The sequence below is a fragment of the Bremia lactucae genome, linkage group LG4 (assembly GCF_004359215.1).
Source record: "Bremia lactucae strain SF5 linkage group LG4, whole genome shotgun sequence".
NCBI lineage: Eukaryota > Oomycota > Peronosporomycetes > Peronosporales > Peronosporaceae > Bremia > Bremia lactucae.
Window position 1 is genome coordinate 3,490,246 of NC_090613.1, and position 10,567 is coordinate 3,500,812.

At 44.9% G+C, this 10,567-nt stretch overlaps 3 protein-coding genes across 3 annotated transcripts; 1 reads left to right on the top strand and 2 right to left on the bottom strand.

Moving 5' to 3' along the window:
* Window positions 1-421: 421 nt before the first annotated feature.
* Window positions 422-5,895, bottom strand: CCR75_003364 (uncharacterized protein; the record flags this gene model as incomplete). Its single annotated transcript, XM_067961460.1, has 11 exons — window positions 422-857; window positions 925-999; window positions 1,077-3,617; window positions 3,685-3,815; window positions 3,880-3,956; window positions 4,023-4,108; window positions 4,168-4,236; window positions 4,299-4,853; window positions 4,917-5,102; window positions 5,164-5,739; window positions 5,803-5,895. The coding sequence occupies 11 exons, from the start codon at window positions 5,893-5,895 to the stop codon at window positions 606-608; spliced, it is 4,641 nt and encodes a 1,546-aa protein (XP_067816769.1). The 3' UTR covers window positions 422-605.
* A 27-nt stretch (window positions 5,896-5,922) lies between these two features.
* On the bottom strand, window positions 5,923-7,735 carry CCR75_003365 (uncharacterized protein; the record flags this gene model as incomplete). Its single annotated transcript, XM_067961461.1, has 2 exons — window positions 5,923-6,322; window positions 6,387-7,735. 2 exons carry the CDS (start codon window positions 7,733-7,735, stop codon window positions 6,037-6,039), a joined length of 1,635 nt encoding a protein of 544 aa, XP_067816689.1. The 3' UTR covers window positions 5,923-6,036.
* A 65-nt stretch (window positions 7,736-7,800) lies between these two features.
* Window positions 7,801-8,791, top strand: CCR75_003366 (uncharacterized protein). Its single transcript, XM_067961462.1, has 3 exons — window positions 7,801-8,134; window positions 8,192-8,272; window positions 8,335-8,791. Exons 1-3 carry the CDS (start codon window positions 7,897-7,899, stop codon window positions 8,574-8,576), a joined length of 561 nt encoding a protein of 186 aa, XP_067816688.1. The 5' UTR covers window positions 7,801-7,896; the 3' UTR covers window positions 8,577-8,791.
* Window positions 8,792-10,567: the final 1,776 nt, after the last annotated feature.

Here is a 10,567-nt window from a genome sequence, read left to right on the forward strand (position 1 = left end):
GGCGACAATCAAGGAAGATATCGGTTGTTCAAAATGGACAACACATTGATCCTAGGTCGAGTAGAGAGTCGACCGTAGAGGACCCGACGGTGATAGCACAATCACAGTCGGCAGCCAGTAGTACGCGCGGCTATGAGCCAGCATAAAGCAGCAAGATAATGTCCCCAATGACCTAAAAAAGAATACAGTGTCATGCATAATGTCCCCAATGACCTAAAAAAGAATACAGTGTCATGCACTCCAGTGAGAATGTATTAGTGATGCAAAGTGCAGACCTCTTGATAACCTTCATCGAGGCTTTCACACGCTTTCTTCAAAGAGAAGTGAAAAAAGCGCTGCCTCAATTTTTATTCTGTAATATTTCAGTAGCGTTCGTAGCGCATAAATCACATTCAATAAAATCAATATAAAAAAACGTAATTTGATCTTGCAAGTCCGTACAACATACATTCGGTATTAGTATTCAGTATTACCATTTGGCATATTTATATTTTTATGAGATTGGCAAGATGCGTGGCTTCACAATCACCACATACAACACGAGAGCGTCGTCATTAATACTACAAGACAATGAAGCACCTTGACATCCGTAATATCATCGAATTCTACTCGATAAAATCTTCTAAATCAGCAAACGCATCAGCGCCATCTTCTTCGTTTAAGAAAGCATCAATGATAGGATGGCGGCTTCGCAGACGCTTGCGTCTCTTTTTTATGAGTGGCACGACACCAAGCAGTCGTTGGCGACTTTTTCCTTTACCACGCTGGAAAGACTTTTCGTCTGCTGGCGAGAGCTTTTTTCTCACAACTGCCACTAAAGCTTTCAGGCGCTCTTTTGCTTCATCGCACACGGTATCCTATAAACATGTAACATGGCAAATTAGTAATGACATGGAAATGAGCGTATAAAAATAACAAGCGTACTTCCTTGAGCCATATTTGCACAGTGCTCGGAACTTGAAGGAGAAAAACATCCAACTTTAATAAGGTTGCAGATAGCTTGTTTACAAATTGAATGTATGAAATAAGTAAACAAAACGAAATCGTCAAAAATTGACATTAATCCTTGAGCGTACCTTTGTCTTTGTTGCCGAGTCCTGACTTGCGTCCTTCACACCGTCAACCCACGCCCGACTTGTTAGTGCTGACGTGACAGAATGTTCGTAAATGTAGCTTGTAGTGTCAGCAATAAGACTGAGCTCAGGTTTATATCCCTTTTGCACCATCCCGCTAGCCTTGCCGATCCGTAGACTCAACTCGATGATATGAAGTATTTTAAGAGGCACTTTTCGATTTTCGCACACAATTTCACGATTTTTAACAATGGTCTCGATGACGAACTCATGAATCCGAATATAATTCAAAGCTTCTTGGCAAGAAGGAAACAAACCGAGTCCGTCGTTTTTATTCTTAAGTGTCATCAAACTGAGCATTGTGGTTTGCGATTGCTCGAGCACAGCAAGAACGGCCAAAATCGCGATACTTTGACTACTAGGAGACTGGAGATGGGGTACGCGATCATTATCACGTGAAAAAGATTGGTTTGCTTCGACGCCATTTGCATTTAAGTCAGAATTTGCACTTGTTTTGTTCGGTCGAGCAGAATCACTCGAGTCAAAAAAATCAGATTCCGATTTAGACTCCATACTCTGCTCTAAAGAATCTCTAGTATTGTTTTGTCGGATGCGCTTTCGACGTACTAAAGTCTCAGTCCTTCGCTTCCTATTTTGAATGGGAAGTTCGCGCTGACCAAAGCTCGTGCTTATTCTAGCTGAAGTATTCGTACATTTCGCTGAGTAGATGATAATTGCTTGCATGATTCCTTCAATCTTATCGCTCAAAACCATAAACCCTTGGATATGAAGCGCAAGGTGAGTTGGTAAACAAGCATTTAATAGGAGTCGAAGAAGCCGGAGGTTATAGACGACATTGTCACATAAGACATCATATGCTCCAGAAGAGAGAATGTTAGAGTCTCGACAAACGACATTATTATTCGCCATTTCTGCAGCAAGATCTCGAAGCTGGATGCTAAGCGACGCGCACGACACGCTAAGCTTTGTAAATTGATTTCGTTGGATACACTCTTGGACATCGCTAAAAAAGTAGTGAGAAAGACGGCCAAAAGAGTTGCTGCTGTCATAATCAAGAGCTCTCGGTGCTCTATTCCACGGTATTTTGATCAAAACTTGTCCAAGTTGATCATGTACTGCAGTAATACTCACAGTTTTAATCATTACGTCTAGTATTCGTCCAATCGCTGCACAAATGTGTCCAAGCATCACTTCTCCTTCTTTCGTATCCAGCAGCACGACTGTTTTCACACTTTTGCCTGGTGCTACGAGATGTCGGGCCAATGGTGGAAAATTAGCCGAAATTGATTCTGTATACAGCGAAAACTGCACACTGCACTTATTCTTGTCTCTTTCATCATATTCGCCATTTGTTAGACTGTCTGACCCGTCACGCTGTAATGGTTTCGTAAATAGTAAGACGCGACCACGAACTGTGGCGTAGATGCCCAGCAAAATTTCAAGAAGTTGCCCAGCTTCAAGACCATCACCTTTACAATCACAAGAATCTTGCGCTCCATGTGATTCTTCGTCAGTATTCATCTTGCAGCAAGAATCCAGAAGGAATAGTACAGCTTCGTACGACATCCCGTTAAGTCTGCCAAGCTGTGATGAATCCAGTGATAGTGTTTCCTGAAATGTCTTGTTAATAGCGAATAAAAGTTTAATCCTATGAAACTGAAGCACTCTGTGTAGCCCACTTAATGCAGCCCTGATGTATTCCTGCGCAAGACTGGTGCCCAATTTATTCGCGTATCGCGAGACTAATATTTTAAGCATCCGATGCAAGCTAAATTCCACTTCCAATAAGGACCAAACTGAAATATCGGAAGTCTCTCGATCGAACTCGGTATTTATTTCCGATTCTGTACGTTCATCAGTTGGGCCTATGTCACGCAGCAATATTTCAATCGCAATGTTACAAATACCACAACCGATATAAGTACGAGCAACAAGTTTCCACAGCACTTTCTTCATACAATTTTCTTCGTGTGGTGACTGAGTTATCAAGGAATCAGAATCTTGACATATCCACAAGAACAAAAATTTCCAATTGGATACCACGTCAATAAGCCATTGCGTAATATCGCTGTCATTCTCATTAAGAACATCGATTGGCAAGCTTTCAGATGAGATTTTTGACCGAATGACAGCTTTTTCAAATTGGATAAGACATAATAGCAGCTTTTGAAAAATCAACCCGGTCGTCGCTGCACCATCCAGACTTGCATTTTGCTGATAAAATACGTCAAGAGAGCTAAAGTGAAATTGTGAAACGTTTCCATCATCATCGTCTTCTTCGGCTGCATCATCATTTTTATTGTCGTAATTAATGATTGCTGAAGCTGTTGGAACGATAAACTTGCTAACTTCAAGGGATAAAAAACTGTAAAACTCTTCCCAGGAGCTTCTCCGCATCGAAATGGTGGGGCCTTGAATGCTTACATCACATAATCGAAACAACTCTTGTAATCGCCCATACGACCAGGCCTGGATATTTCGACAAGCTACTACACTGGTTTTCAGCGCTGAAATAATTTCTTCCTGAATGCGAAGTGGAAAAATCGTAAATGATTAAGCAACCCAGTAGATTTTATAAAATCACACGAACCTCTTGCTGCTCATTAAATGAAAGCCGATTTTCAAGCCACGAACACCATATGTCTACTGCAAACTCCTGATATAACCGGTTGCTGGTTGACAATTGTTTTCGAAGAAACACCATAAGAAAATTGTACAAATCTAAACACGTAAAATAGCGCAAATTAAATCACTCAACCACCTCGAAAGTCAACATTGCACATACCTTTGTAAATTAATGCCAAATGCGAGGCAATGAGAAAAAAATCGCGCGCCGAGTCAAAACTTCGTTGAAACTGCAAACTGTACGCAGCAATGTATAGCCACAGTTAGGCTATAATTTTCACAAATATCATAAGCAACCATTACGTAAGCCAGTCTTGAATGGCACTGAGGTGCGGGAAAAGTTTACCCGACTGAAAGCTGAATATTTGGGAGATAGCAATTTTAGCAATCTGTGCAAAAGACTGTCAAAAACCTTAATCACGCGCACTTTAATCGAAAGCACCCTAACCTTCCTTTGTGTTGCCAGTAAAGAGCGCTCAAAGAGACTGCTAAGCATTTCCGAACGCGTCTCAGGTGCCTGTAAAAGGCACAATTTCGTTTAATTTCGAGCAGGAACAAATAGTGAGCTATGCGTTATACCGTCTCAAAAATCGCCTGCATGAAAAGCAACAATAGTGGAAAATTTAATGTCCTGACTTTGTCAACGGCTTTAGTCGAATTACATTGCTCAATCCAGAAGAATACAATGTCCATAAGAAGCAAAGCTTTCCATTCACGCGAGTACGTTTGTTTGCCACCAAAATGAAGCAGAAGTTCCACTTGAGCAAAAACATGCTTCTTAGTAGTTTCCATTCCACGCTTTGTCAAAAGGTCGTTAGCAGCAGTGTGAAAAAATGCCTTGAATTCCCTTAGCACAATCCAAGATGCCAACTCTTCAATCTCTGCGAACACAGATGCTTCAGTTGCGACGCGAGAGGACAAGATTCGATGGTGTAAAATTGGTTTTGACGCTTGCAGCGAATGGAGCAAGAGATAGAGATCCCGCCAGTCTGCTTTCAGGTAAAGTGTGCCACCTTCTATGTCTTTTACCCCACTACTAGCTTCCACCCTATCGACTTTTGAGCTTTCAAATTCTTTGCTGCAGCGAATGGATTGACACACGAGAGTCACAATGCGTGGAGTCTGATTGAAGCTCTAAGTAAACCCGCAAATTAAAGTGTCATTGTTTCATCTGCTTCGGAAATCAAGTATACGTACCATTTGAAGATTAAATTCGGCTTCTTGTCGCAAATGAACGGGCAATTGTGTCAATAAGTACCGCGCAATATCAATCCACTTGTACTCATTGGTCACATTTGCCACCAAGATACACTCTCGAATCACCGAGTTCATGGTTTCCCCCGCTATTTCGGGCGACGTTGTAACCATTCGTTCTACATTTTCCTACAGCAGCCATAAAGGAGCCTTAAAAACATCAATACAAATCAGCCTCGACTCAGCTTACCTGAAGCATTTGCCATCCTTCTCTAGACATCAATGCACTATTTTCTACCAGTACATCCAGGAGTCTTGGCACGGTCTGGCAGCTCCACGGGAGCTCAAGTAACTTGGCCAGTTTGTCACTTATTCTAATTTCATCACTCAACTCTCCGCTCATTCCAATAAAATAGGGTACAAGGCCCAGCAATTGCGGTAATACCTTGCTAGTACTGGGCTTCGCATCTCTCACCACCTCCTCTAAAAAGCTGGACACAATTTCCAGCACCACGTGAATTTCCTCCAGCAGCTTTCTCCTCTTAACGAGATGCTGCACTTTCAAATGTTTAATTTCATGCAGCTCGTCTAGGGCTTTTGAATAGCCTAAATTGATTTCGGTAAGCAGCTGCATGCTCTCGAGCTCACTCGGACTGCCTTGACGCAGGACCTGTATGATTCTAGAAGCAGCACGAAGGCGCGTTGTCTCACAATGCACGAGTAAATGCACCAGTGGAAGCCACTCCTCTTGCACCACAAAATCAAGCTTTTTCTTGCCCTTGTTTGAGCAATCACGAGGAGTAATGCCATCTAGCAGGCCATTAAGCTAATGAAATCATATAAACAGTTCAACACACGAACGCTGCCGACCTAGAGCATGAATCTATACCTCATCGGATTCAATCAATTGGAGATATTGGCGCACGGCATCGGCGTCCGTGGCGCTTGCGTGGAGCAACTCGCGCACGCTGCCGTGCTCCATGAGTGCGGAATTGGCAACAGCAAGGATTTTTTAAATTGAATATAAACATCTCTATTAGAAGGCAGGGCGTACTATTTAGAAGCCAAAGGTGCTTCGTTTCCCATTATGGTATGTATTGACTGTTTTGCAGAGTCCGCACTATTAGATAGTTCCACTAAGAAGGCGATCCACGGCAGCTTGCACGTTGCCCATTGTAGCTTGCAACGCGCGAATGTTCTGCTCTTGATTCGTAAAGCCCATGTCGCTCAACTGTGTCAGCTGCGATGCATACACCTCTGCTGGGTTGCTAACGGAAGTATTTGCTGCGGCATTGAAACCCGCACCATTAAAGTCACCAAACATTGCAAATGGATTCCCAGTAGACGGATTCGATGCTCTTGTCGTGTCAGCCCCACCAGCAACAGCACCCGAATTCATCGTATCAAGGCTGTACGTGCGAGTACGCCAAGAATATTAGTAAGGAAGGATATCACAGAGAATAATGTACGTACCCTGGCATCAATCCGGAACTACGCAACTGATTCATTGCATTTTGCATTTGCATCATGGCCTGTAGATTGTTCGGATTCATTGCCTGACGCAAAAACTCGGGATTCGACATCATTTGCCGCATCTGAGGATTGGCATTCATCACAGCGGCCATCTGTGGGTTCATTGCCTCCATTTGCGAGATAAATTGCGTCGGATTACTCGAAACTTGCGACAACGCTGCCTGGAACAAGGGGCTCTGCATCATTTGCGCCATCATCTCGGGGTTACCTCCTATATTGCCCAAGCCTCCCATGTCTCCGAGGCCATTCATACCAGCAGCACTCCATGGATTCGCAGCAGTGTTGGTACTTGCTGCAGGCGTAGCCCATGGATTAATAGAGCCAACGGGGTTCGTTACACTTGCTGGCTGGGACGGCGTCGTACTCGCAGTCGAGTTGCCTCCCGCAACGCCAGGCATCGTGAACGCAGGACCACGAGGGGCAGGCGTGCCGCTCGCTGCAGCGTCCATAAGGGGCTCTTGCACGTCGTGATACATGCGTCGTAGTGCATTAAACCCTTCCGGGTGGCTCTCAATGTTTCGTAAAGCCGTGTCTTGACTCCGCATGAGTTCACGCATTGCTGCAGGATTGCGCATAGCTTCCATGCCTTGCCGTAACAGCTCCGGGTCGTTCATAATGTGACTTAATTGCGGATTCTGCTCCATAAGTTGCTGCATTGCAGGGTTGCTTTGCATCATGCTCCGCATAATTTCCGGATTGCTTAGAAGATTCTGCATCATTGGCGAATCCATCATTTGCCGCATCATTTCAGGGTTCTCCATCATTTGCTGCTGCATTTGTTGCTGCATTTGTTGCATATTCGCAGGATTTCCAGAACCCATTAAGTTTCCAAACCAATTTGGATTACTTGCAGCACTCGGACCACCTCCGGAGGATAGTGGATTACTAAATGGATTGACTGCTGCTGCAGGTGTAGCATCCGGGACCGCTGTAGTAGCTGAAGCTCTAGCTTGAGCAACACCCGCCGAGCTGGTAGTCGGCGTCGCAGCGGCTGGTCGTACTGAGCCCTTAACAAAATAAATGGTATCGTCTTCCGCGATGCCTGCAACATAGTAGACGATATGCGACTGAGCAGACGCATAGAGTAAGCAAATTGTAGCTTCCTCACCATAGCTCGCGAGGGGCTGATCGTCCTTTAGCACCTTGCCCTTATAAATAAGGCGCTGCAGAGCTACAGCCACTTCCGTTGGAGTCACAAGAGCCTCCTTGCACTCCAAAACAGAGCTTTCGAGTGCCACGTCCACGGAAAACTTTTTCCCCGCCGTCGTCTTTACGTGCAGATTTACCATTCTGGAAGCCTTCCAGTCTTAAGCGTCTTTCTGGAAATTGCGACGATTATTGGGGTGGACACGTCACTATAATGAAAAAAAATTAACGTGGTTTTTCGCGTTGGCAATAGTGACATGTGCAGCCCGTTTTTTAGGACTGGTGGAATCCCAAGAACGTGACAATGGATACATTGTTGCCGATTTCGATTGAGAAAAATGGACTTGCAGTGGTTCAAGATCAAAAGGAGATTACGACGGAGATAGTCGAGGCTCCACCCATAAAGCGTATTAAGAATGATATAATGAGCCGTTCATGCCAATTCTGCAGCAGCAAGAAGCATGTGGCCACCGGCTGTTGCTCTCAAGCATGCAAAAAGTGCTGCCTTAAACGTGAGGGCGTATGCCCAGCTCACCCAAAAGGTAAGACAATTAATTGCTGCGTAAACTGCTGAGAACCTATCTCGATTGCGTTGATAGAGGTGAAAAAAATGGAGCCCGATCCCATTCAGATCAAAAAGCCTGTGCTGAAAAATGAATTTCGCGAACCAAATTTTCACTGTACGAAATTTAGTTTTCAAAAAAATTGTCCGAGATTTTTTAATATTGCAAAATTTTGGTAGATTATGGCGAGACGTTAACAATCTTTTGCATACGAGACTTTTTTGAGAGCAAGAAATTAAGTCAAGGAGTGCTGAAAGACCAAGAGCGCGCAGAACGCGTGAGTGGCAACGTTTGGGGCCGTCGCAACAAGAATAGCGCTGCTGATTGCAAGATTAAGGAACTTATCAAGTCTGCGCTAGGCAAGAGACCCGCTCCTGACACTATCACGACGCTTGCTACCGTCGATGCTTCCACAAAATAAATGACGCGTTTGTATTTTTCTTTCCATTACGACACATGAAGCTTTTATGCAGCCTCGTTCATCGTCTGCTGCCTCGGCTTCAGGACTTCTACTGGAATGGAGATGTTTGCTGAACATTGTGCTTTCAATTTTAAAATTGTTTCTAGATAGTTAACTACTATAATCGTTAAAAGCTTTCACTATTTACAGAGATTTGTTATTTGAAGTGTCTCAAAGAAGGACAAGTAGAGCTAAAAAGAACTTGTTACACCTGCCCAAAATTTCAATAGGCTTCACGACGCAGTCTGATGCGATGTTATGACGTTATGCAGGCTACTATCTCTTGAGCTGTACTTTGAGCATTCGCTCCATGTAGATTCTTGCAGCCCGTGAAGAATCTGAAAACGAGAGAGCGTTCCAACACCGGCGTACTTTGATTTGCAAAGGCCTATCCAGATCAGGGAGTTGAAGCCAGCGATCGAAAGTTAAAGGGCAAGAAGGCTTACCCGGGACTCGGGTCAAGATTTGCACTTTGGGGAGAGTTTTCTACGCTAAGTTTGGATCGCTGAGGAAGTCAGGGGTGCCTCTGGACCGAGGACATCAAAATGGATGTGCTTGGTTGGTATTTGACTGGCAAGGCTGGTCAACATATCAAGTGGATACATGCTGCACCGAAAATCGACAGAAGTGGTTTTCAATGGACCGGATGAACCTCAAGTTTGGACACAGGATCTCGAGGTCACAGGCTTTCAAGCTGTTCACGTCCAAGAAAAAGGATGGAATGACCATATGCTGTAGTGTGGATGTGTGTCGCCAGGTGTCAGAAGCTGACAACCAAGCGTCCAATAGGAAACGGAGATGATGCACCAGACCTTAATCAACCTAGTGCGATCAATGATTTTCGGTTCTGGACTCTTGTTCAGCTTCTGGGGTGATGCAGCTGAGTACGTGGCCTACACACTCAACCGAAGCCCAACGCGAAGTAATATAGGGCGTGCGTCTGCTATCGAGGTGCTTATAGGTGTCAAACTCAAGCTGACGGAAATTTTTATATTTGGATCACCGTGTACCGCGAGCCAGACGACCAAATACAGGGCGCTGGACAAACGTGGTGAAGCAGGATTTATGCTCGGAAAGAGCGACGAGGTAAAGGGATACCGCTTGTTGTTTACTAAGGATCGCGTGGTACACACAACACAGCATGTGCAGAACATCAACACGCTGAGTGTAGACGTAGATAACTTCATCGGTTAGCTGATGGACCCTCAGAACAAGCAAAGCGTATCGGCTAATACCATAATCTACCAGCTTGCTTTAGCCCAAACAAATTCTTTTGAGCTGAAAAACCGCTTCACCAGCTCGCACAACACCGAGTCACTGAATTTCCTCCTGGCTAATTTGTATTTCCTGCGGGACGTTTAAGTGGATTGAGGTCCGCTCCGTTGACGCCTTCACATATGCCTTAGGCACGTCGCCGTGTTCTGCTGGAACTGCCCATATTTGAGCCAGTGCCAGGATGACTTTGCCGCTCTTCAAATCCATTACAGCGGCGAACGTCGCTGTAATCCTTGCCGAAACACTGCTCGTTGCCCCGTGCTACCACGCGTGACTTGTATCGCTCGATGTTCGTTTCGGCATCCGACTTCGTTTTCAAGACCCACTTGGTGTGGAGTGCTCGCATCTCTTTAGCTTAAGTTACCAACTTCCACGTATCATTTGCTTCCAGCGAGTTAATTTCAGCGCTCGCAGCGCACTTCCATTCCAAGCGCTTGTCACTTTTAAAAGTTAACTTCGAATTACTCGGATCCACGCGGTAAGTTGCTCCAACGATCTCACGTGGAGGTGACTTCTTCCCACCGCATCGCGTTGTCATGCGCGGTGTCTCGGAAAATGGCTTGGTATTTGACCTATTCCTTTGCCCACCGCGCTTACCACGCGACCTTGATGGCCCTTTACTCGCACGTGGCTCCTCCGGAGGCCGTGGAGTATCCAAGAAGTTGTCAGTCTCGACC

Bases quoted from the DNA above. Each gene is read 5' to 3' on its own strand.
- CCR75_003366 (XM_067961462.1), top strand. From the start codon at position 7,897: ATGGATACATTGTTGCCGATTTCGATTGAGAAAAATGGACTTGCAGTG. The intron at 8,135-8,191 runs GTAAGACAATTA...TTGCGTTGATAG, and splicing joins ATGCCCAGCTCACCCAAAAG to AGGTGAAAAAAATGGAGCCC. The intron at 8,273-8,334 runs GTACGAAATTTA...AAATTTTGGTAG, and splicing joins TCGCGAACCAAATTTTCACT to ATTATGGCGAGACGTTAACA.